The sequence below is a fragment of the Cuculus canorus genome, chromosome 25, assembly GCF_017976375.1.
Source record: "Cuculus canorus isolate bCucCan1 chromosome 25, bCucCan1.pri, whole genome shotgun sequence".
In the NCBI taxonomy this organism is placed as follows: Eukaryota; Metazoa; Chordata; class Aves; order Cuculiformes; family Cuculidae; genus Cuculus; species Cuculus canorus.
The window spans coordinates 2,498,440-2,524,174 of record NC_071425.1 but is presented as its reverse complement, the minus strand read 5'-3'; the positions used below and the strand labels follow the sequence as shown (position 1 = coordinate 2,524,174).

At 49.4% G+C, this 25,735-nt stretch overlaps 1 protein-coding gene and 1 long non-coding RNA gene across 2 annotated transcripts; one reads left to right on the top strand and one right to left on the bottom strand.

Moving 5' to 3' along the window:
* The first annotated feature begins 1,172 nt into the window (after positions 1–1,172).
* Positions 1,173–15,795, top strand: CCR7 (C-C motif chemokine receptor 7). The gene is made up of 3 exons (XM_009555424.2): positions 1,173–2,133; positions 9,513–9,562; positions 11,630–15,795. The coding sequence occupies exons 1-3, from the start codon at positions 2,124–2,126 to the stop codon at positions 12,695–12,697; spliced, it is 1,128 nt and encodes a 375-aa protein (XP_009553719.2). The 5' UTR covers positions 1,173–2,123; the 3' UTR covers positions 12,698–15,795.
* On the bottom strand, positions 7,285–24,686 carry LOC128854607 (uncharacterized). The gene is made up of 7 exons (XR_008453589.1): positions 24,614–24,686; positions 18,365–18,470; positions 18,089–18,232; positions 15,815–17,685; positions 9,904–10,033; positions 8,348–8,428; positions 7,285–8,098 (listed from the first exon to the last, which is right to left on the bottom strand). It is a non-coding gene; the product is annotated as an uncharacterized LOC128854607 (long non-coding RNA).
* Between the last annotated feature and the right edge of the window lie 1,049 nt (positions 24,687–25,735).

The window sequence follows — 25,735 nt, the reverse complement described above, 5'->3', positions numbered from 1 at the left end:
TTTTTTTTAACAACGCGAAGTCTTCAGCTCTTCCAGTGCTGAACTGTGCCAGAGGGAAAGAAATCAGCTCTCCCCAGCAGCCAAGGGTGTTTCCTTTTCCCAAGAGCCACGGACAACCGGACATTCAGTGGTGTTTTAATGGTTAGGAAAAGCATCATTGGCAAAACGATTCCTGCTTGGGTGGCAGGCTGAGGGGCTGCTGTTGGCGTAACTGAGCGACTCATTTAACACAACTTCGCTGCTCCTTGTAATACACATCCCACCTAATGGTCAGATAATTGAGTAAGTCACTGATTATTCCAAAAAGGACAATGATTCATGAGCCAGGCACCGGCTGCCTGGCATAGTTGCCTTTTCTAATAGCTATTTAATGACATGGTTATTTGGCTGATGCAAAGCAAATGCATTATCTCTAAATTAGCCTAAAAGCAATGTAGGTAGGGTGGGTTTGCCTTTATTTCAGTTTGCTGAAGCAGAATATAGTGCCTTTTTAGGTGTCTCCCAGCCACATAAACATCACCTGAAGTGTGCTTGCTCTCTTCCACAGGGCTTTCTGACTGGTTTTTGGAAGTCCCCTGCATGGTGAACTGGTTGCTTTGGGTCCATCCTGAGCTCCATCACCTTCCTCCAGCACTGCATAACCCCAGGGTAAACCCTTTGGAGGTTTGGAACCTGGTAGTGGTTGGGAACTCTGTTTGGGATCCATCCTGTGATGCTTTGGGTCTCCATCTGTCCCAGCTGCAGTAACAGCATTGGCACTGTAAGAAGATGTAGAGGACAAGATGCCAAAGTGAATACTTTGAGTCACCTTGGGAGGAAATCAATTTTGTGAGGAGCTGGTGGTGTTTATGCCTGTTAGAGGAGTTGAGGGTCCACTCTGAACTGCCACAGTATAAGAAGGATATGGAGCTGTTGGAACAGGACCAGAGGAGGCTACAAGGATGATCTGAGGGCGGGAGCACCTCCCATATGAAGACAGGCTGGGAGAGTTGGGGTTGTTCAGGCTGGACTGGACCTAAGGAGGAATTTCTTCACAATGAGAGTAGTGAGGAACTGGAACAGGTTGCCCAGAGCAGTGGTGGTGCCCCATCCCTGGAGGGGTTCCAGGCCAGGTTGGATGGGGCTTGGAGCAACCGGATCCAGTGGGAGGTGGCCCTGCCCATGGCAGAGAGGTGGAACTGGATGATCTTTAAGGTCCCTTCCAACCCAAACTATTCTATGAATACAAAAGCCAACGATTTGTATTGGAGCTGATCCATTTAGGAACAGGATTGGATGAAGTGACTCTTTGCCAAGGCAGGGAGCAGAGCTGCCAGCCCTCCCGGGGCTGCGTGCTGAGGTCCGAACCTTCGGCAGTAACGTGATGGTGGGGAAGGCGTGGGACCGCAAAAGTGCAAAACCTTCTGAGGAAGATGATGCGTGCTGCTACTCTGTAGATGGTAACACAAAACACCCAAAAGCAGAAAGAGCGGGGGAAGTCCACTTACTCACTTGAGCTGCTGATGATCTAGAGAGGATGCTGCGAGCATGTGGGAGAAGGGCAAAGGGATGCCAGTCTCTGGCAGTCCTTGCGCTGAGATTTTGCGTGTGGTAGTTAAACACCTTCCCCACAAAGGTCTGGCAGATGAGATGGAATCCTCCCTGCTTCCTACAGTTCTGGGTTCTGGTGGATGCTCTGGTAGATGAAGCAGGATCTGCTTGTGGAGAGAACAAGAAAGGAGCCTCTTTCCTCTTGTCCCCTCACCACAATGTCTCACGTGTCAATGCAAAAGCAGAACCCCCTCCATTTTACCGAGTGGCAGTAAAAAGACTGTGTGTGCAACCCTCGCTGCAGGCGCTGAGGAAGCATCCAACACCCCGAGGGTCCAAAGGCAGCGCGACACAACTCGCAGCTCTCCTGGATGGGTGAAAGCACCGGGAGGAGGAAGAGGAGGAGGAGGAGGGTCTACTAAATGTCAGCGACACCAGGGCGCGTCATGAGCTTCTTGCAGAGGTGCAGGAAGTATAAAAGGCAGAGTTTCCCAAAGAGGGTCTCCGGCAGGAGCTGCGGTGGGTGGAGACTGCGCTGGAACTTGCGATGCTCTTGCTGACCTTGTGACTTCATCTGGGTTTGAAACAAGACCATGGATGGCGGTGAGTACCTGTTCTTCAGCCTCTGCTTTTCTCTTCACCTTTGTTAATAATGCCCAAATTCATGCCCTATGGCACAGGGGCTTAACAGAGTGTTTAAACTGTAAAAAAATGGCTTTAATCTTTCTCCTGTTTACTACTGAAAAAAAATCAAACCAAAACAAGGCAGAGTTCTCTATTACGAGCTCAAAAAACCTCAAACCAGCTACTTTAGAAACAAACACACCCCAAACCCAGCCTTAGGTAGAGGTGTTTTCGAGGAGTGATTCTGTCCCAGAGCAAATGTACAAATTAAGTGAGAAGAGCTCCTTTTCTTCCGTGTTCCCAATGCAAAATAAGAGAGAGGCACTCCGTCTCCTTGGCGATATCTTCGTTCACCCATATCTGGGCTTACGGTTGGCTCTGTCTCTCCAATTTTATGCAAATTGTTGCTATTAACAAACGTCTTCGCTGCAGCAAAAAAAACTTAGGGGTTTGCATCTGCTCAGAGCTGCAACAGCCTTGAGCCACGGCACTTGTAGGGGTCTTTCCTATGGATTACCACATAGGGAAGAGCAAGTAAGCATGAGAATCTCTCTGGCACACGACATCCAGGGAGGCACATGATAGTTGCCAAAAGCTCCAAACTTTCTTTTACCATTTGCCGTTGTTCTTTTGCACCCAGTGCTCTCCAAGAGCTTGGGTAGTGGGCGATTGGAGAAGAATGGCTCTGCGGGTCAGAGATGCGGCAGAAAAGATTCTTTCCTCTACTATTGTATGATTTATTAATTTTTGGGTTTACTCGTTTTAATGTTCTTTTATTGCTGAAATATTTGCACGCACTGACCCCGGTGTGACTGCGGGAGGCGTAGGGAAGAGGGATAAACGCAATAGCTCGGGTATGTCGGTTTATAACCAGGTTAATCCAACTGGGTTTACAAAACAACCAATACCTGTCTGTGCCAAAGAGCATGGCCAGAGCTGTGAGGATGGGGAGAAGAGCCATGGAATTCATCCCAGTAAAGCCTCGTCCCAAGAGTAATGAATTAAGTGAATGGGAGATGTCGCTGCTTTTTCACTGTGACCTTTTCTAATCTGAGCTTTAAATAACTGGGATGCGAGAGGGTTCCCTGGAGATGCCCATGTCCGGGGTGAGGAGCTGGAGACACTCGGAATACACTGAGGTTTGAGTACCCCATTCCCTGCAGGTGCCCTAAACCATAGCACGAGAGCGGGGAGTGCCACCCTTTTATTTTCTCATGAAATTAAGATGCAAAAACTTGATGCAAAATCACAAGTGGAGCTGGGAAAACAGCTGCTTCTTTTTGTATTTTTCCGTTGTTTCAGCCTCTAAGCTAGTCCTTGTCTTCCAGGCAGGGATTTCTCTCCTTTGAAAGGCAAGCAGTGATTTCTGGCTTAAGCAGAGGCTTTGTCCCACCTGCAGGGCTGGATGCGAAGCCACGTGCGGCGCAGCTGGTGCTGAGCCCTGTGCTGGGTTAGAAGGGGGAGCTCAGGCTCCTCCAGCTGCTGAAGTGACCCTGAAGAAAAGCAACTGGGGGATGCGAAACTCGGCGGTGGTGCCAGCCGGGGGTGCTGGGTCCAACAGGACCCACCAGGCAGAGGAAATCTTCTCATGGATGCATCCTTGTAGCTTCTGGCGATCGATGGCTTGGGAAACGCCTGACTTTAGGAATCCCTGCATCCCAATCACCCCACACATCACTCCCCTCATTTAAACTTCGTCTTGGGGATGCTCTGTAGGTTTCTTGTTTTAGGGGTATTTGGGGTGAGGGCTGTCACTTGGACATTAGTTAATTGATCAAGTTGAATTGTGGCAGGAAAAAGAAAGAATTAGTGAGAATTAATATGACAAATTTCCTTTTTTGTTTTTTTTTTGGGCGTTTTTTGCCCTACTATTGTATTTCAGAGGAAAATTCCAAAAGAAATCTTTCCCAGCACTGGAAATGCCCATCACTTCTGCTTTATTTTAAAACACAGTTATGTAGGAAACACGAGTGCCTCACTTAAGAATGAATTTTTCAACCCGTTTATCTCTGCTTATCTTCCCTTTTGATTCACCGTTTCCTAGAAGGGGTGGAGACAGACAATTATGAACTTTCTTCTGTAACAGATCTATGAGCACCTGAAAAAATACCTACGACTTGCTTTCATCGGGTCTGCTCATTCCTGAAATGATGATATCGTTCCTCTGCCAGTTGTGAGTGGCGGTGGGGAAAGCGGAGGGAGAAAAGGCACCGAGCTGTTAACTGCCAATAGTCATGAGATCACTGAAGTATTAGTTTTTCTCAGAACTATCCGGTTCTTTCCCCAAAAGTCTACTACACTGATGGTGAACCCAAAACTGGTTCACGTTTAAAGACATAAACAGTGTGTTACTCACTGCCTACGTTGCGTTAAGGTGCTCGAGACCGAAACTTTTGCTTTTGCAGCTCTGGCCAACAGAAAAACATTCTTTTGACCGGAGGGTTTAGCCAGAGCCGGTTTGCTCGGCTTTGCCAATACCCCCTAAAGCATTCCCAACTCTTGCTTTTCACATCGTGCATTCCTCGGCTCCGGCAGCTGCTCCTCCACTCTGGCCCCGCTCGGAGCCTGACCTGATGGGTAAGGGCTCTCCAAGAGCTTCGTTCGGCAAGAGGTTGTGTGTCCAGTCTGGTTTAACCATCCAACGCGGTTGTGTTGCTGCTCCTCTTCCCTCCTCTGGGTAGACTTCTTACTATCAAATATTTCTTACTGTTGGAAGCGTTTCTGGGTATACCTGGAGGGGTTCACTGCTGCCACAGCTTCTTTAGAGAAGGGAAGGCTGAGGGGAGACCTCATCGCTCTCTGCAGCTCCTGTGGACCCCTCACCACAAGAAGGATGTTGAGGCTCTGGAGTGTGTCCAGAGAAGAGCAACGAAGCTGGTGAGGGGCTGGAGAACAAGGGTTACGAGGAGCGGCTGAGAGAGCTGGGGGTGTTCAGCCTGGAGAAGAGGAGGCTGAGGGGAGACCTTATTGCTCTCTACAACTGCCTGAAAGGAGGTTGTGGAGAGGAGGGAGCTGGGCTCTTCTCCCAAGGGACAGAGGACAGGACAAGGGGGAATGGCCTCAAGCTCCACCAGGGGATGTTCAGGTTGGGTATCAGAAAAAAATTCTTCACAGAAACAGTCATTGGGCACTGGAACAGCTGCCCAGGGAGGGGGTCGAGTCGCCTTCCCTGGAGGTGTTTAAGGAACGGGTGGATGAAGTGCTGAGGGACATGGTTTAGGGAGTGTTAGGAATGGTTGGACTCGATGATCCAATGGGTCCTTTCCAACCTGGGGATTCTGTGTGTGATTCTGTGTGAAAGGAGGTTGTGGGGAGGTGGGCGTTTGGCTCTGCTCCCAAGTAACAAGTGATGGGGTGAAAGGAAATGGCCTAAAGTTGCGCCAGGGGAGGTTTAGATTGGATATTGGGAAAAATTTCTTTCCTAACAGAGTGGTGAAGCCCTGGCAGAGGCTGCCCAGGGCAGTGGCGGAGTCTCTGTCCCTGGAAGGGTTCAAAAATTGTATAGATGTGGCACTTCAGGACATTTTGGCACAGTGGTGTTGGTCTGACAGTTGGACTGGATGAGCGTGGAGGTCTTTTCCAACCTTAATGATTCCACGATTCTGTGATTTTATTTTGCTTATGACTGGTTTCTGCTGCTGAGGGACATTCAGAACGAATCGGATGGGATCCATCCATCTAAACTCCCCACCCGTTCAGCCACAGCATGGAATGAACACGCACCCCGGATGCCAAATCCACAGAGGGTGAACTATGCCTTAAAAACACCCATTTATTTCCCTTTGCTATCGAGGGAGCCTAAACTACCCCAGATATCAGGGACCAGCGTTCCATGGGATGAATCCCACCCCTTGTGCCTGCTCTGCGGAGGAAGATCTTCAGAACAGATGGGTCACTGTCCCCTCTCCCCATTGCCAACAGCAGGGAGCAGGCGTCTCTCCGCTTTCATTCCATGCCCCAATTCCCTTTTCCACCTTTTCCCAGGTCTTGGAGGACAGGATCATGCTTTGAGAACAGCAGCAACCCTGCACCAGCTGAGGGAGGTGGGGCTGACATGAGGCTCCAGGACATTTCTGACTCATTCACTGCAAAGGGGTTTTTGTTGTCTTTTTCTAAATGAGGTTTTTAGTTTAACTGTTCGGGGGGGACTTTTGAGAGGGTTTTGGTGTTTTTTTTCTTAATATTTTGAGGAACAAAACTTTAGGAAAATACCCACAGCAGAGAACTGCCAAAGGGGGGAGGAAAAAAAAAGAAAAAAGTAAAGAAAGCAACCTAAAATTGCCATTAAGACACCTGAAACAGCAACTGAGAGGAAAAAAAACCCAAAGTACGAATATCTTCAAAGGAATGATACTCTGCTAAACTGTTTCAGGATCGTTAGTTGAGTCACTTTATCAGTTTGATTTCGTTAGACACCTCTCAGAGTTAAGAGAAAAAAAAGGCTGTGCACTCATGACATTTCAGATAAAGGAAGGGCTGGGCTGGAACTAAGTCTGGAAGGGGAGAAAAGAGCGAGGGAAGCTGTTAGGGTGCTCGGGGGTGATGCTCAGGCTGGCGGTGCCGGCGCAAGAGCCTGGCACAAGGAGCCCCATGGCCTTCGCGTGATGTAACTGGAGTCCCCAGCACAGGAAGGACATGGATCCATTGGAGAGAGTCCAGAGGAGGCCATGGAGATGATCCAAGGGCTGGAACACCTCCCATAGGAGGACAGGCTGAGAAAGTTGGGGTCTCTAAGGAGACCTCAGAGCAGCTTCCAGTACCTGAAAGGGGCTCCAGGAAAGCTGGGGAGGGGCTCGGGATCGGGGAGTGGATGTGGGGGAATGGTTTTGAGCTGAAAGAGGGGAGATTGAGATGAGATCTTAGGAAGAAATATTTTGCTGTGAGGGTGGGGAGGCCCTGAAATAGTTTTCCCAGAGCAGTGGTGACTGCCCCATCCCTGGAGGGGTTCAAGGCCAGGTTGGATGGGGCTTGGAGCAACCGGATCCAGCGGGAGGTGTCCCTGCCCGTGACACGGGGTTGGAACTGGATGGGCTTTGAGGTCCCTTCCAACCCAAACCATTTTTGATTCTCTGATGACTGCAAAACTGCCAAGAACAGCGCACTGATGGACTCAGCTGTGGGTTGGCACCTCTTCTCCCCTGCCTCCTTTTTATACAGCTCCAAGGAAGTCAATTGCTTTTGAGGCTTTGGCCCAACGTGATTGAGATGGACCAGAGGGAATTACTCCCCATCAAAAGCACCAATTCGAGGAGTTCCCTGGAAACCAGGCTCTTCACCAACGTGGAACGGGAGACTAAAGTCTCCCCTGACTGGGTTTTTTTGCAGGGCTCAGGGACCTCATGGCTGCGTCCGAGGCAGAGAGAACAATTACAGCCTAGGCTCACTTAAACCCACCCAGCACGTTGAAGTGGTTTGGGTTTTCGGTGTATTTCCTGTGTATATATGGTGCAAAATTGAGATCAGCATCTTGAAGGGAGGGATGGAGACAGCAGATGCTCACCAAACCCCTTCCTGCAGTCTGGGATTGGTCAGAGCGAGAGACATGGGACACGCAGAAAGTACAGACAGAGCATTTAGTCAAACCTCCCCGCTTAGACCTCCAGCCTGAGCTTTGCATAGGTCACTCCTGACTAAACCACACTAACGATGCCCTATGACACCTCCCTGAGTCCTCAGGAGCATTTGGAGAAGGTGAGGGGTGTATGAACATAAATAAGCACCCGGCTGCAGTACTATAAAAGATGAAAATAAGGAATGCAAGGCACAAACTTGTACAAGACACAGCGAGAAGCGGAGATCCAGGCTCTGGGGATCAGACATATGAGCTCTTTCACACGTGGCTGAGGATCTCTCACCCGCACGTCGCCACTCGCATACAAACAGCATCTCCAGTCACAGACACCAAAGTAACTATTTGTGTTCTTAACGATGCCATTGCGCATGACTTAAAGAGGAGAGATTTAGGTGAGACATTAAGAGAAATGTTTTCCTGCGAGGGTGGGGAGGCCCTGGCCCAGGTTGCCCAGAGCAGTGGTGGCTGCCCCATCCCTGGAGGGGTTCAAGGCCAGGTTGGATGGGGCTTGGAGCAACCGGATCCAGTGGGAGGTGTCCCTGCCCATGGCAGGGATGGAACTGGATGGGCTTTGAGGTCCCTTCCAACCCAACCCATTCCTGGTGCAATTGTTGCAGTTACCTGAAAGAGTGGAATTTCCTCATCTTGGTCCACTGCAAAGCCTGAATAGGAGACTGGCAGAGCAGAGGGTGCAAAGATGCTCTGTGAAGAAACAGAACAGACCTGTGTGCAGCAGACTACTAAGCACAAGAGGGGCAAAGGAATCAGCCAATTTTATGAACAAACAGGTTTATCCATAAGGAAAAAGCCACAATCCCTAAAAGAAAGAGGCAGATGAAGACAAAAGCACCTCCTGCCTCTGCCCCAGCCCTGCTCAGTGCTCCTGGACCCGTCAGCAGGGGACCAGCCAGCGCCTAGAGAGACATCCTAGGGTGAGCAGATGATGCTCAAAACAGGCGAGGCCAACTCTCCCTCCAGGAAGGACAAATTTACTCGTGCCAGAGCAGATGGAGGCGAGGGCTTTCTCACCATCACCATGTCACCCTGTAGCCAGAGCCACCTTCAGTTACAGCTGCCCGAGGAGATGCTGGTATGTGCTTTAAATAGAGCGAAGAGAAAGCTTTCCCTGGCCTCTGTGCCTCTGCTAACCACAGCAGGAAGAGCTGTTTGTCTGAGATTGCTCTCACCAGTGTCACATCTAGCTCTGAATTGATTTTTTTCCTCCCAGCTGTCAGCATCCTGCATCTCCACATCCAAAGGCAGCAGAAGCCAACTCTGACATCTAGACACAAGCAATAAATTTCAACCAGTTTCAGTTACGTCCGTCCTGCAGGGAGCAGAGCTTTCCTGTTCTGCACTTTGCTCACGGCTCTGTCGGGGAACAGCTGGGGCTCAGTTTATTGCACTCCCAGCTGTGTGTTTGCACAGGGGTTGAGTAAGTTATGCCCTCACAGCTCAAAGCGAAGCGCAGGAGATGAGCTGCTGTGGGGAAAAAAATAAGGTATAAAATAAGAATTGTTACGCTGTGGATGAGTTAATCGTCTTTAGCAGATTAAACTGGAGGGGTCAGACTCTTGGGACTTATTCTGTGCTCTGACACTAACTTGTTATGTGACCCAGGGTTATCCTGTTGGCATCTTCATTGGGTTTTAGTTAACCCAGTTGTGGGGAGCTTTGCAGGGTAGAGAATGCCACGGTCAAGTACACTATCACTTCTTTTCTGAAGTATCACGTGGAAACCCCCGTGCAACTGCTAACACTAACGCTGTATCTCCTTCCTCTGCAGGTAAGAAGCTGAAAGTCACCCTTGTTTTCAGCCTTCCTCTAATTTTTCAGGTAAGATCTTAAAACCAGCATTGTTGAAATCGGCTGCATTTGTGCTGTGGGTAACAGAGAGATCTCAAAAATATCCTTCTCCCAAGTAACAAGTGATAGGATGAGAGGAAACAGCCTCAAGATGCATCAGGGGAAGTTTAGATTGGATATTAGGATATACTACTTTACCAAAAGAGCGATGAAGCCCTGGCGGAGGCTGCCCAGGGCAGTGGGGGAGTCTCCATCCCTGGAGGGGTTCAAAGACCGTGTGGCCGTGGCACTTTGGGACATGATTTAGTAGCCCCGGTAGGGTTGGGCTGATGGTTGGATTGGGTGAGTTTACGTGTCTTCTCCAACCTTACCAATTCTGTGGTTCTAATGTTGACAGACAAAAAGCAGGCACCCAGAGCAATGCGTGGAAACGAGGCTGCTCGCGCCAAGGGTTCAGCACGTCTGGAGGCAGGTGGTGAGATAGCAAAGTGCCGGGAGGGTCTAGAAGGAGGGAAAACAAACAGAGTGAACGAAAATGAGGAGAGAACAGAAACAATGACACATGAGGTGATTTTGAGGCAGCTGAGGCTCTTAGAACCAAGCCCCTTTCTAGCACTAAAATGAGATGAGAGCATCCTGCACTGTGAAGCATCCATCACGGTGAAGAGCCGGCTTGCTGCTCCTTGGGAATACCTAATCAAAGCACAGGGCTTTAATTGAGGTCAGTGCCGAAAGGCTGATGTGCCCAAAGAGGAAGAGTTCAGCATCTTCCTCCTCCTGTTCCTGCTCAGAGTGAACCTGAAGGAAAGGAGAACCCTAAGCACCAAATTCCCACAACCACAGAGTTGCCTCCATCACACTACAGCCTCCAGCTCGGATTCTCCAAGAGGCTCAGCCGAGAGGGAGGGTTCTGCAGCCTGCTTCTTTTCCCTTTCACTTCTGGTGGCGTGCCTCCAGGTAGCAGGCAGGATGTGGTGAAAGCCAAGCCTGCCCGAGATGGAGAGCGCGCCGAGATATTCGGTGATAACAAACAGAGGTATCCAGGGGAAACCTTTCATCTCTGTGCGATGGAAAGAAGGTACTGGAGACTAATAAGTCACAAAAAAACCAAGGCGCAGATAGACGAAGCTCGCTCACTCTGCCCCGTAGGTTATGGCAGCATAGGAAGATGAAACAAGAATAATCAGAGCTTAAATCGGGGCATGGGGCTGAATGAGTGGCAACGTGTCCGCTCCAGCACAGAACAGCTTCCTGCTTCGCTCGCTGCGTTTCCTCCCCATCTCATTGGCGCCGCTCTTAGTTCAGCAGAGAAAACAGCCCAGGGAGGCTCCAGTTTGTCTTCCCACGGAGGTCATAACGTTTTCCTTTGGTCATAACGCTGCTTCTGCTGCTCACCAGGCTCAGCCCTTGCAGGAGGGGACACAGACTGAAGAGCCCAGGAGGACGCTGGTGCTGACTGTGCCAGGCTGCTGGTTACAGACACAACTGCCTTCTTTTAGCGCTGTCACTAGTGAGAAGGGGACACGATCAACAGGAGTAGCTTAGATGGGAGAAGAGAGGGAATGCGGCACAGGAAGGACATAGATCTGTTGGAGCAGGTCTAGAGGAGGCCACGGAGATGACCCGAGGGCTGGAGCACCTCCTGTATGAGGGCAGGCTGAGAGTTGGGGTTGTTCAATCTGGAGAAGAGAAGGCTGTGGGGAGACCTTAGAGCAGCTTCCAGTAGGGAAAGGGGCTCCAGGAAAGCTGTGGGTCCTGAAACCCACAGCCGTGGGTCTGTTGGTCCTGAAACGTTCTGGAAAGCAGCCACTCATTTGAGAGCTTGCAGGTGTTAGTTTGGCTCAGTACTAAAAATTTCTCGTGGTATTCCCACTTTGAGACCCTGAAAAGCCCTCAAACCCACATACTTATGGGGGACTTTTTCAGCCACAAGACCTCGCCAGCTCTGTTTATGATGTTGCCATGGGATCTCCCCGAGACTCCTCTATGGTCCATGGCTGGGTGCTCTACAGCTCAGCACCAGGCTCCCTTCCCGATACAGCCACAGAGGGGCACGGGACTGGTCCCAATGCACTTTGCTTTTCTTCCCTGTCCTAGTTCTGTGCTGGAAACAACGTCACTGATGACTACGATGACTCCAACGCCACCATTGACTACACTATGTTTGAGACCCTGTGCGAGAAGGAGGAAGTCCGTAACTTCCGTGCTGCCTTCCTCCCAGCCATGTACTCCCTCATCTGCTTCACGGGGCTGCTGGGGAACGGGCTGGTGATGCTCACCTACATCTACTTCAAGAGGCTCAAGACCATGACGGACATCTATTTGCTGAACCTTGCTCTGGCAGACATCCTCTTCCTGCTGACTCTCCCCTTTTGGGCCACGAGTGCAGTCATGCACTGGCTTTTTGGGGAGTTTGCCTGCAAAGCTGTTTATTGCATCTGCAAAATGAGTTTCTTCAGTGGGATGTTGCTCCTCTTGTCCATCAGCATCGACAGGTACTTTGCCATCGTTCAGGCTGCCTCAGCCCACCGCTTCCGTCCACGGATGATATTTATTAGCAAGGTCACGTGCATCCTTATCTGGCTCCTGGCCTTCATCCTCTCAGTGCCTGAGCTGGTTCACAGTGGTGTAAACAGCCCAGACCACCATCCTCGTTGTTCGATCATTGCTAATGACTTGCAGACCTTCAACACTGGCATCAAAGTGTCCCAAATGGTCTTTGGCTTCTTATTTCCCCTAGTGGTCATGTCTGTCTGCTACCTCCTCATCATCAAAACATTACTCCAGGCCCGCAACTTCGAGAAGAATAAAGCCATCAAGGTCATCATCGCTGTGGTAATTGTCTTCGTTGTCTTCCAGCTGCCCTACAATGGCATCATGCTGGCCAAGACCATCTCAGCCTACAACCACACCAGCTCGTGTGAGGAGAGCAAGAAGCTTGACGTGGCAGATGATGTGACCTACACTCTGGCCTGCTTCCGATGCTGCCTCAATCCTTTCCTCTACGCTTTCATCGGCGTCAAATTCCGCAACGACCTCTTCAAGCTCCTGAAGGAGCTTGGGTGCCTGAGCCAGGAGTGCCTCTGGCAGCTGTCTAAGTGCCGTGAAAGCAAGAGGTTTTCCTTTGCCATGGAGACAGAGACAACCACCACCTTCTCCCCATGAGCTGAGCTCCAGGGAGGCTTTGACCAAGCTGAAAGCTGGAGTAGAGAGACCTGCCGCTACTGCAGGAAAGGCAGCGGTAAGAGGGAAAACCAGGAGCCTCCCCATATTTCGGGCAATCGCCACCAGCCAAAGCTCCCATGGGTGGAGAGACTTCAATAAAGTGGTGACTAATAGCAAAGCAAAGGAGAGGGAGGCTAGCGAGTCTAGAATTCATCACCTCTATTTTAGTCTGTCTTAGTCAAAATGAGAAACGCTCAAACTAGAACATTTTCCCAAACTTGACAAATACCAAGAGAAGCAGACACTCACGCAACAGAACTGCTTGATTTAGAGCTGAACTTCCAAGAGTCTCATCCTTGCTTTGAATGTTGCTTTTAACAAGACTTTACCTATACTTTCACACCCAAAAATGCTGCACTGACTGTCAGGAATACAAATTCCTCTTCACTTCTGCCTGTAACCGGTCTTTTCGCCTCTAAAGAAGGTGCATCCTAAGGAGCACAACTTATTCCATCCCAACGTTGACTCGAATTCTCTATTTCCAGAGTGGAAGAGCACTTCTAAAATCTCCTTTAGCTTCTGGAAGGGCTTCTTCCTGCGCAGGGGCAGCCACCACAGTTTAGATTCAAACCTACTGCACAAAGACAAATCAGCTACCAAGCCCAAATAACCAATATCTTTCCAATCGCCAAGCATCCAAACTTAAACTAAGAAACAGATACTTCTGCACCAATCCAGCCAGGTGCTCAAAACATATTTTACCCCCCAGACATCCAACCTGTCCCAATGCCCACCCTCGCTCCCAATGTGCCATTTGCTCACTCACTTGGTGTAAATGTGGTTTAATGAACCGGTAGCAGAATCCTCAGAATCTTAGAGTCAAGCTCAAGGAAAATCCATACGCATTTCTTCAGGCAAGAACGCTCAAATTGACAATATATTTGGACCCATGGTCCAACCACTTCAGTCTTCCAGTATGAAGTTTGCTTTACTGGTGGCTGCAGATGCAGCCTGCTGAGAGTCACAAACACATGGTGGGCTCTCACGCTTGCTTACCTCAAGAGATAAACAAGAATCTGACTTTTCATCTCCTTTTCCAATCCACAAGTCCTTTTAGGAGGAATTTAGCAGCTGGCTTTTAAGTCAGACATATATTTCACTTATAAGCTATGGAAAACGCGTTTTGCGTTCATGCTGTCAATGCTGATAAAGATACCATTCATTGCGGTTTGATTTAAAGACAAAGGACAGTCCTGTGAAGATTACTGCCAGGGTCACGTACTCGAAAGGAACACAGCAACCGAACACGGGATTATCATCATGGAAAATAAGACCTTGAAAAGAAGCCTGGAATGGAACGCCGGTTGGTGCTTTTACCAGAAGAGCAAAGATTCCTCTCCACGGATGAACGCCCCAGGAACTGCTGTTGTGGGATGTCTGAATGTCAGCTGAGGAGGAGGTGCTGCAGATGTTTGTGTGTCTGTTATTGCCTTGCATGCTCCAATCCCTACAGCACACAGCTCTCCCTGGAGCCAGGCGTCGGTGGCGAGAGGTCTTGGCCAGGAACCACCCTTCGTGTGGTTAACTCAGAGGTGCACAGCCTCACCTTCCAGTGTGGTAGAACAGCGTGGTAGAAACCGTAAGGCACATTCCTTGGACGCAGAGCAAAACACACTTACAAAAAAGACATTTATACTTTCTTCATACGTGGATCCATTAGGAGCGATACACGGAACTCTGGATTGAGTTGAAGAACGTTGCTTTGGAGACTTGAGAATTCAAATCAGCCTTCCAAGGAAAGAATTCAATTAGCTGGTTTTGAGACAAAGTTGCTGGTTATATAGCTGGCCACCATCGTAATTAAATAAGTTCTTGTTCATAAACCATTTGACTCCAGGGTATGGGGGTTTGCCAAGAGCTGGGATTCAGGAGGAAAGCACATTCTGCTCTGCATTACATACCTATGCTGAAGCACAAGTCCATTCAATCATTTAACGCCTTTTCTCTTACAATGCTGATGTGCAGAAGCGCTGCTTCTCTGTCACGAGAACAGGGGGTTACGACTGACACTGAATAGTCACTTGTCCTTGGTTTTATCCCTAGGATCCTTAAACAGGATTCTTTCACTAACGAGAACTTTGCCGGAGAAAGGAATACCCATAATATAGGGTCTCTTTAAGTTTTCTTCATCAGTAACAATAAATCCCTAATGGATATTCGTATATGTAAAGCTGCTTTAGACAGAAAGAGTGAAGTATGTACACGTAGGTGCCCTGAAAACACTCTGCTTTAACCAAAACCTGTGATGCAGAAGACATTCACCTAACTTATTCTAGCAAGGAAAATTGCTTCACCACAACATGCAATCGTACTTGTCTCCTGTTAAAAGCCATCCCTGAGGGACTGCTTACAAAAGGCTTGGAGGGATAGGATGAGGGGCAACGGGTATAAACTGGAGAGGGGCAGATTTAGGCTGGACAGAAGGAGGAATTTCTTCACCATGAGAGTGGTGAGGCTCTGTAACAGTTTGCCCAGGGAAGTTGTGGCTGCCCCATCCCTGGTGGGGTTCCAGGCCAGGTTGGATGGACCCTGGGCATCTGATCCAGTGGGATATCCCTGCCCATGGCAAGGGGGTTGGAACTGGATGATCTTTAAGGTCCCTTCCAACCCAAACTACTGTATAATTCCTTATCAACTGGTTGTTTTCTAAACAGGAAAACACACAGCTATTTCTATGCAAGTGAGATAGAGTCATGCAATGGTTTGGGCTGGAAGGTATGTTAAAGCCCATCCAATTCCAACCCTTGCCATGGGCAGGGACACCTCCCACTGGATCAAGCTGCTCCAAGCCCCATCCAACCTAGTCTTGAACACCTCCAGATATTAAAAGCATCATCTGGGACAGCTGCATCTGGTGCCTCCTCAGCAAGAGAGCAGTCACTTTAGCATGCCCGGCTTTTTGGTTTTAAATTTAATAGACAGAACAAATCTGCCACTTATTTAGATGAATCTTGTTAACATAGGCCTGAAATCCTAACTTGAGATTTCCCCATGAAGTCTGAAAACTGATTGTATTCTGCTATTTGTGGAAAATAAATTGTAAGAATTCAAAAATACCTTTGTTTTCCCATTGTGTTTCCTCCAGCGGATGATCCTGTATCAATAACGCGTATCACATCCTTCTGGTCCTGTCAAGAGCAGTTTGTTGATCAACCCGGCTTTATATCAGCAATGCCATGCAGGAAAAAAAGAGGGTGTAAAAGAAATTAAGTTGGTTTACTTCATCTCGTTGATGAATAACACAGTAAACAAGTCATCAACAGATTAAGTCATGGGCTTTCTTATGGCTATTAACTCAACTGCCTTAATTAACACTGCTCCACTACTGGATGTGCCTGGTGGCTCTTCATCAGTGTTTATATGAAGAGCCTTTATGCTGTAACATTTTATTGTTCTTCTTTAAATTTAAAAAGTCAGTAATTAAGTACCGTATTGGCTCCCAGAGAGAGGCAGTGATACAGCTCTGATGGCAAAACCACCTACGTACCAGGTCAGAGCAGTTAAACTGCCATCCTGGTTGAGATGAGCTGTCTAACCCAGCCCTGCAACCCAACCAGGCGGGTTTGTGATGATGAACATGCACAGAACACTTCTTCCTGACCCCCGTAGTCAGCTCATGCCTCACAGCACATAAGGATGGCCAACATCCATCACAAAAAGCGTCAAAATGGCAACCATGGAACCAAAGAGGAAGGAACCTCAAAGAAAAGCAGAAGACATGAAGGTTGACATTTGAGCACCAAAACCAAGGATCGTTTCTGCTTTCACTAAACGATGCACATCTCTCATGGTTTCTCCCTCGAGAGAAAGTATTAGGCTGGTTTCAGCATCCGGCCTAGAGGTTCAAGCAGTGATAAGGAGCATCTCAAGGCCACATCACCACAATACAACTGTAGATAATAACAGTCTGAACCCAAGCCTCCTTAAATAAACATTAGAGCTCTCTGATCACAACTAGGTCAGAAGCCTCAACTGCCTCGAGTCCAAGATGCTCCTTTGGTGAAACCTTCTGCCACAGGAGCTCTGACCTACAGCACACAAGACAGGAAACAAGAACCCAGGCTTTGCAGAAATCTGCCACGCTTCTAACAGTTCCCTGTGCTTCTCAGAGGTGACCACGATCTAACTTTTTACACAGGAAAGCTCCTGAATTTAAAGCAAACGGACGCTCCAAATTACAACCGTGATTTAAAGCAGTAAAACTCAACCCACCGAGCAATCATCCAAGGTCACATCTTACACCACGAATATCCCAGCCATATCACACAGCTTCTATTACAGAAAAAAAAGGCATTTCTAGGCTGAATTTAACCCATTTTAGTACTTTTTTTAGCAGCAAGACAGAGAAAGAAGTTCCCTTTTCACAGTTCACTGGGGACTGGGACCAATCTCAGCTTTAAATCATCTTTAAAGAGCCAATTAAAAGCCAATTAATAAAGCCTGGTCCTCGTTACAGAAAGGGACCCATTGGGTCTCCCACCCAGCCACAATCATGTGGATTCCAGGTGGTTCCTATGATCCCTTCTCTAAGTCATTGTGGGAAACCTCGTCACCACTCAGAAACCACGGAGTGCTCATCGCTCTGAACTAAATATTGCTCCTAATCATCCATCCTTCCTTTATCTCCACACATGTCCTAGTGTGTATTTTTAAGTTATGGTTTAAAAGCCCTTGGTGTCAAATAGATTTGGGCTGGGCATGAGGTAAACTGGAATTAGAAGGAGGTAAACCAGAATGAGACCTCAATAAACACAGTTGCTCCCATCCATAGTTGGTCCTCTCCCTTCTCGCGCTGCCCCAGGCGCTGCTTCCCGTCACTTGCCGGTGGATGAACTGATGGATAGGGTGGTGAAGGGGAAGCATCTCCAGGCACGGCGGTGGTTTCTGACGGCCACCTGGGTAGCTGTGCGAGGGAAGTCCTTGTCACCCTAAGAAAGAATGAGCGGGAGTTAAGTGAGGCAAACAAACCCTAAAAATAATGCCTGTGGGTCATGAGGAAGGGTGGTGGCACACTGCAATCATAAGAATAGCTGAGAGTGGGCTACGGTTTCCTCTCCCCACATGTTCTTTTACAAGGAAAAATAACCCAAACTCCTGTTCTGGGGGTGGAGGTGTCAGATCTCGGGGGAGAACTTCTTGCGTAGCCAACGATCTTGCCCTGCAGCTTGTCACTGGGGTCAGCGGTGGGGTTCCTCTCCACACCAGGGCATTTCCCCCTTCCTACTTGAGCCATCGTAGGATGGAACTGGGGAAACTTAGGTCTAAGAAAAACCTAAATCGGCTGAGACCTCAGCTGGTCCTTGTTTGCACTACTACAAGGAACTTCATGACCTTGAATCAAGTAGATCAAAGAGCCTCATTGGCCTGAAAGGCAGAGATGGATTGAAGAAGGCAGGACCAGCTCAGAGCATGCTGTTGGCACAAAGGACGGAACAAGAACATGCCCCAAGTGTGATGGGAGGATGCTCCGGGGGGCTGGAAAAGAGAAGAGAATAGCTGTGTAACATCATGAATAACTCTGGAGCTTCAGACGTGGCCGACCATAAAAACAGAAGATACACAAAGGGATGGGATCTTGGGAGGGTTTTGCTGAGTTCTTAGACTTACTTCTCAAAATGGGCGGTTTCTTCCTTGCGGTGATCTGTATCAATAGCCGGATGCAGAGTACACATGGGTGAGGATGAGAAAGATGGAAGAAGATGAAAAAAGGTGGCTGAAGAAAGAAAAAAAGAGATTACCTAGCAATCTTTGTTCTCTATCAGGCCTTTTCCTGCTTGAATGCCCCTTTGTGCATGAAGTTCCAGACTAGTTTGGAGCGATTCTACCCAGAGGAAACATGGCCAAGGTTTCATCGACAGGCTGGGAGAGTTGGGGTTGTTCAGCCTGGAGAAGAGAAGGCTCCAAGGAGACCATATAGAGACCTTCCAATACCTGAAGGTGGATACATGAAAGCTGGCGAGGGGCTGTTTATAAAGGCTTGTAGGGATAGGACGAAAGGCAATAGGTATAAACTGGAGAGGGGCAGATTTAGACTGGACAGAAGGAGGAATTTCTTCACTACGAGGGTGGGGAGGCCCTGGAACAGATTGTCCAGAGCAGTGGTGGCTGCCCCATCCCTGGAGGGGTTCCAGGCCAGATTGGATGGGGCTTGGAGCAACCGGATCCAGTGGGAGGTGTCCCTGCCCATGGCAGGGGGTGGAACTGGGTAATCTTTAAAGTCCCTTCCAACTCAAAGTATTCTATGATTCTAAGGGAGCTTCAGTGTTTGCATGTTCTCACTCGTGGTACTGGATGGGAAAAGGGAGATGAGTCTGATCCAGTGCTTCAAATTTTGAACAAGACTCAGAAAATACGGATTGTATTCCTCGCTCTGCTCCTCAGTGACCCGAATCAACCCTGCACTTCTTCCCCAAACACTAAAACAGAGAAAAAATATCACTTTGTAAAAGCAGGAACAGGAGAACGCAGCTGTGTTAGTTCCATGCACAGGAGCCTTCCCATCCTTTCGCTGAAACAGAAAAAACCTCACGTGTTGCAGAAATCACAAGTTTTCAAGCCTGCACACACGCAGCTCGGGGCAGGGGGCGAAGCTACCTTCAACCTGCACTGAAAGTTATTTTTCACTTTCATCTTTCAATAAGACACCAGTTGCTCACCACGCTGAGATTCCTACCCAAGCAGAGAGTCCAATCTCCTTGATATTAAACAAACACTTGTCACTGCCACAACTCCTTACAAAAAAAATACTTGTTCAGGTCTTAACAAGTACGGAGACTTTCGGTTCACCTTTACCACAAGCATGGCAGATGCAGAGCCAAGCTCGGCATGATCTCATATATTTGTCATTGCTGAACCCATGCAAATCTTCAGCTTGCAGGAACTGAAACTCTAACTTCCTTTCCTGCTGCTTTGTTTTTTTAATTCAATTGTCTAAAATAAGATAGCAGGCAGATATTTACTTTCCTTTCGTTGCTGATGAGCACTGTTGCACAAAACCCTAATTCTTGAGTGATTATGTGCTTTATCGGGAAATTTCTGACTGAAGGACAATGCTAATGTCCAGAACCATCCTGCAGGGCAGGAAGAGACCAAATAATTTCCAGTGCAACAAATAGTCACGGAATCGTGGGATGGTTTGGGTTGGATGGGACCTTAAAGCCCATCCAGTTCCACCCCCTGCCATGGGCAGGGACACCTCCCACTGGATCCGGTTGCTCCAAGCCCCATCCAACCTGGCCTTGAACCCCTCCAGGGATGGGGCAGCCACCGCTGCTCTGGGAAACCTGGGCCAGGGCCTCCCCACCCTCACAGCAAAACATTTCTTCACAAGATCTCATCTTAATCTCCCCTCTTTCAGCTGAAAGCCGTTCTCCCTTGTCCTCTCCCTACACTCCCTGATGAAGACCCCCTTCTCAGGTCCCTCAGCTGCTCCTCATAAGACTTGTTCTCCAGACCCTTCCCCAGCTCCATTCCCCTTCTCTGGACATGCTCCAGACCCTCAAAGTCTTTCTTGTACCGAGGAGCTCAAAACTGCACCGAGGATTCGAGGTGCAGCCTCATCAGCATCATCAAGGGGGACAATCCCTTCCTTGCTCCTGATGGCCACATTATTTCTGATCCAAGCCAGGGTGCTGGTGGCCTTCTTGGCCACCTGAGCCACTACTGACTAACCAGCGTCAGTGCAGCCCAGCGGGTCTCCGGTATACCACCGCTTTGTATCTTATTCTCAGAGCATCACCCATCTACACACGAACGTTAATGAGGAAGAATGAGTAAATGCACACACGCTTTCACGTAGGTCTCCCAAGAGAACTGGTTTCGGTCTGTAGGGGCTATCACAGCAAAATTCACCAGCAGTGGAGCAAAACCTCACCGCCGGAGCTGCACAAATAGAAGCTCATGTTTTCAGCGGAGAATTAACTGATTCCCTTGCAGATAACACATTTCTTCTTCTAACTTTAAGCCACACCAAACAGTGAGAAAGAATCTCTACCGCTGTGCCAGGACGGGGAGGGGGAGAAGGAAAAACAAGTCTCTTTCTGGATGACTAACACAGCCAGCAGCAATCGCCACTCTGCAGCTCAGCTCTGCTCTTCAGCAGGGAGTTGTACAGGACTCCTTTGATGAGGTTAACACGTTTGCAATCGGTTCTCGGCTGCCTTGCTAGAAGGTCACAGGTAGCTATAGTGGTTTTTTCGCTCAAACTTCACGACCTGACCATGTGCAGAGGGGCAAGAGACACTGCACAGAGCCATAGTTTGGCAGAAACACCTTCCACCAGGCTTTGGGTGGGATTGCAGCAGATCTGGCGAGTAACCAGATCCTTACAAGGCTCATCAAAATGTCTTTATTACCAGCAGCTTCTGGCGGACCTCCACACCCATCTACGAATGAGCAACACCTCACGTGCCGGCGCTGCTGCACAACAAACCCCTGAGAGGCACGTAGCCAGAGACAGCCGAGACTGTTTTGAAGCGTGTTGCAGATAAACAGCAGAAAAGGTCCCCGTATCATCACAAGCGAGATCTGAAACACTGCCAGACCTGCCTCCACAGCTGAGTGTCCTGTCTGGGGCATTGCATGGGCTGCAGCCGCTGGATATGCATCTGCCACACCAGCTCGCCCTGCGCCTGAGAAGATGGAGCGTCGTCCTGCAGCACCGCAGCGGTGCCACGAGGCTCTCCCGCCACTGGCGACGGCTGCCCCAGCATCAGAGCCACTGCTGCTCCTGCACAAGAAGGCACGGAGATGATGCACCAGCGAGACCTCAGCTCTGCAGGAGAACTGCTCTGCTATGGGGACTTAGAGCTCCTGGTACCTCCTCACCCCAGAGATCTTCTCCTAAGCTCAGCAGGGAGCACGCAGGGCTGGTCTGCATGAGCTCACCCTGAGCAGACTGCTCTCTGCTCCACAGCCCAACGACCAACACAGCGTTACAGCACCTCCCTGGTGAGGTTCAGCCTTTCTCCATCAAGAGCATGGTCTAGGCAGCCTGTTAGGAGCAGGCAAAACCCAGCCGCGTCTCCACTGCGTTGCACATGAAGAACGCCACAACCTTCCTCCTACCATCCCAAACACATGGTGGGAGAGAGGCAGGAGAAACTTCTTAAGAGAGCAAGGACATGATCTCCTCCGCATCATGGAATCCTAGAGTAGTTTGGGTTGGAAGGGACCTTAAAGATCACCCAGTTCCAACCCATGCCATGGGCATGGACACCTCCCACTGCATCCGATTGCTCCAAGCCCCATCCAACCTGGCCTTGAACATCTCCAAGGATGGGGCAGCCACAACCTCCCTGGGCAACCTGGGCCAGGGCCTCACCAGTCCCACAGTGAAGAAATTCTTCCTAATGTCCAGTCTAAATCTGCCCCTCTCCAGATTACACTCATTGCCCCTCGTCCTATCCCCACGAGCCTTTGTGAACAGCCCCTCCCCAGCTTTCCTGGAGCCCCTTTCAGTCCTGGAAGCTGCTCTAAGGTCTCCTCTGAGCCTTCTCCTCTCCAGGCTGAACAACCCCAACTCTCTCAGCCTGTCCTCTTATGGAAGGTTCTCCAGCCCTCGGATCATCCTTGTAGGCTCCTCTGGACCCGTTCCAACAGCTCCATGTCCTCCTTCTGTTGAGGATTCCAGACTATCTCCTCTCGCCTCCAATCACCCTGGAGAGGAAAACGCAGGCTCCCAGCCAAACCTCTGATCCCTGCTGATGGTTGGAGTAAATCCGCAAGCCAACGGGTTCGGCCACAGCCCTCTCGTTGAGAGATGCTGACACCAAGTGGGAAAGGCTGAGAAATGCTCCAGCTGCTCCCACCGAGCCAGGACTCTGGGAACAACTTGAGAAAATTCATCCCCGAAATAAAGACGTGGGCAAAACCGCTATTGGTTGAATCATAAACTGGAGAAGAGCCGATTTAGACTAGACGTAAGGAAGACTTTCTTCACCATGAGGGTCGTAAGTCACTGGCCCAGGTTGCCCAGGGAGGTTGTGGTTGCCCCATCTCTGGAGGGGTTCAAGGCCAGGTTGGATGGGGCTTGGGCATCTGATCCAGTGGGACACATCCTTGTCCACGGCAGGGAGGTTGGAACTGAATGGGCTTTAAGGTCCCTTCCAACCCAAACTATTCTATGATTCAATGAAAATGCCATCTTCCACGTGTCACCTTCCACTAGCTTCATCCTCAAATTTCCTAGACAACTCTGAAAAACTTAAATGTCCTTTTCCTGTCCCGTCCTACCAGTAACGACCCTGCAGGAAATCACACTTCAGAGTCCAGAAGCAGCCCCTTTCCAACCCAGGGAGCTGAGATTTTTCAGGCAGCTGAAGAATGAAGGTTTTTTTTAAAGTGAACTTTACAAACACACGGTTTTCTCCATGAATCTACATTCTGATTTTAATCCCTCTTCAATCCAACCCATAGAGAGCTTAATTCCTGCTGTCACATGCAGCACCGGGACCTGCACTTCACCGGCAGCCCTGTGGAAACCAGTTGCTTGAGCGTAGAATCGTAGACTCATAGAATAGTTTGGGTTGGAAGAGACCTTAAAGATCATCCAGTTCCACTCCCCGCCATGGGCAGGGACACCTCCCACTGGCTCAGGCTGCCCAAGATTCCATCCAACCTGGCCTTGAAGACCTCCAGGGATGGGGCAGCCACAACTTCCCTGGGCAACCTGGGCCAGAGCTTCACCACTCTTGTATTGAAGAGTAGTATCGTGTCTAGCGTAGTGCGTCCAGGCTAAATCTGCCCCTCTCCAGTTTACACCCATTGCCCCCCGTCCTATCACTCAAAGCCTTTATAAACAACCCCTCCACAACACAATCACAACTTCTACAAAGCCACACCAGGAGCCAAATCCTTTGAGCCCCGCGCTGCTCCCCAATCACTGTGCAATAGTGGACACCCACAGCTTCCACCCTCTTGGAGATGAACCCAGAAGAAGCCCTGTCCTTTCAGCCAAGGCTTTGCTGGATGACTCAAAGACTGAGTCACTGTTATGCAGGTGAGAACAACATTAGCAGAGGTGTTAAGTTTGCACTGTAGGAAAGCCACAGCTGGTAGAAGTCAGAACAGAAGTTTCCACAGCAGACAGAGCCCGTGCTAACTGCTTGAGAGTTTCTGTTTCTCTAAAAACCTGCCACACCAACAAGCTGCTGGCATTACGCTACGGAGCTATACCTGTATGTGTCAGCAAAAATGCGTGTGCAAACACACAGAATTAGAGTATTTCTCATGTAGTGGAAAAACAGAGTAATCTCAGTTATTTATTTACAGGCAGGGGGACACCAAACCCCCCTGAGATGCTCTTCCTGTGAAGCCTACACTTCTGTGCTCCTCTGATGTGCACGAGGTGTAATTTAACTTTGTATGCTTTCAGTCTTGATTAACGGCAGGGCAATCGCTGCTTCCAATGCACGCTTCAAAACTCCTCCAGCGGATGTTTTTCCAGAGCTCACTCCCAGAAAAGGCCTTGAGAGGGTCTTGCAGGAAAGCTGGGGAGGGGCTCTTGGTCAGGGAGTGCAGGGAAAGGATGAGGGGAATGGTTTTAAACAGAAAGAGGGGAGATTAAGGTGAGATCTTAGGGAGAAACGTTTTCCTGTGAGGGTGGGGAGGCCCTGGCCCAGGTTGCCCAGAGCAGTGGTGGTGCCCCATCCCTGGAGGGGTTCAAGGCCAGGTTGGATGGGGCTTGGAGCAACCGGATCCAGTGGGAGGTGTCCCTGCCCATGGCAGGGGGTGGATGGGCTTTGAGGTCCCTTCCAACCCAAACCATTCCATGATTCTATGATTCTGTCAAACACCACCCTGCTCATCCACCAGCCGATCAGGAGGGGACGGCAGAAGTTGCTCCCTTCATCTCACCTTCAAACATGCTTCTTGCAGACTGAAGCCTCCTTGGCTCCACGTGGGTTGGCTCTGATGATGTCTCTTTCCTCTGTTTTCACAGAAAAAAAAAAAAAAGCCCTTTTTTTGTGGCTTTCTGCAGCAGTTACATGAACAAAAACAATAAAGATTGCTCCACCTATGCTGATGGCTTTCACCTGAAAGGGATACAGCCCACACACCACCCACCCAAACCTTGAAGAAATAAACACACGGTGACATTAAATCTGTTATCAAGGAAAGTTTCCCTACACCCCCTTACAAAAACACATCAATATTTTGTTCTCTGAGATGCTGCCAACCCGCTTCTCCCCCGCAAACCAGAATGCGTGCGACAGATAAGGAACCAGACATACCGTTCTGGCCTTAAAGATGTTGGCGAGGCATTTTTCAAGACCATTAAACGCTGCGATAAGTGCAAGAGGCAAGGAATTCCTGCTAGTGACAAATTATCATAGAGCCATAGAATGGTTTGGGTTGGAAAGAACCTCAAAACCCATCCAGTCCCACCCCTGCCACAGGCAGAGACACCTCCCACTGGATCCGGTTGCTCCAAGGTCCATCCAACCTGGCCTGGAACCCCTCCAGGGATGGGGTAACCACCGTCTTCCCAGCAAAGTAAACCTTTCAAAGCACTGGTTGCAGGTTTGATGGGCTCTGGATAACAGAGAAACCCAAGATGTACCACGAGTTCTATCAAAATCCTGGTCCTAGCACCAACTTTCCGCTTTTGGTGCTTTGTGACCCCATGCTCTGCCTCCACCCTTGAGGCTCGCTTTCCTGAGACGTGTGGTTGGTGTGGCTTTGTGACCCAATTCCTCCCTGTTTCAATGAGTCCTGATCACCTCTTCACCGCAGGCTCTAACGAAACCAGATGATCTAGGTTGGAATTCGATGATCTTAAAGGTCCCTTCCAACCCAAACTATTCTATGGTTCTATGAAACCGCAGCCTGAATGCCTCAACACAAAGAGAACCTCAGGCTCTGGTTCCCTTCCCAGCTTGCCGGCACATTCCCTGATGATCCCAGAGCATCCAGTGAGAAACAGCAGATCCCAATTCCCAAGTTATAAACCGGGTCCGTTAACACTTACATTCTCTC

Bases quoted from the DNA above. Each gene is read 5' to 3' on its own strand.
- CCR7 (XM_009555424.2), top strand. The intron at 9,563-11,629 runs GTAAGATCTTAA...TCCCTGTCCTAG, and splicing joins GCCTTCCTCTAATTTTTCAG to TTCTGTGCTGGAAACAACGT.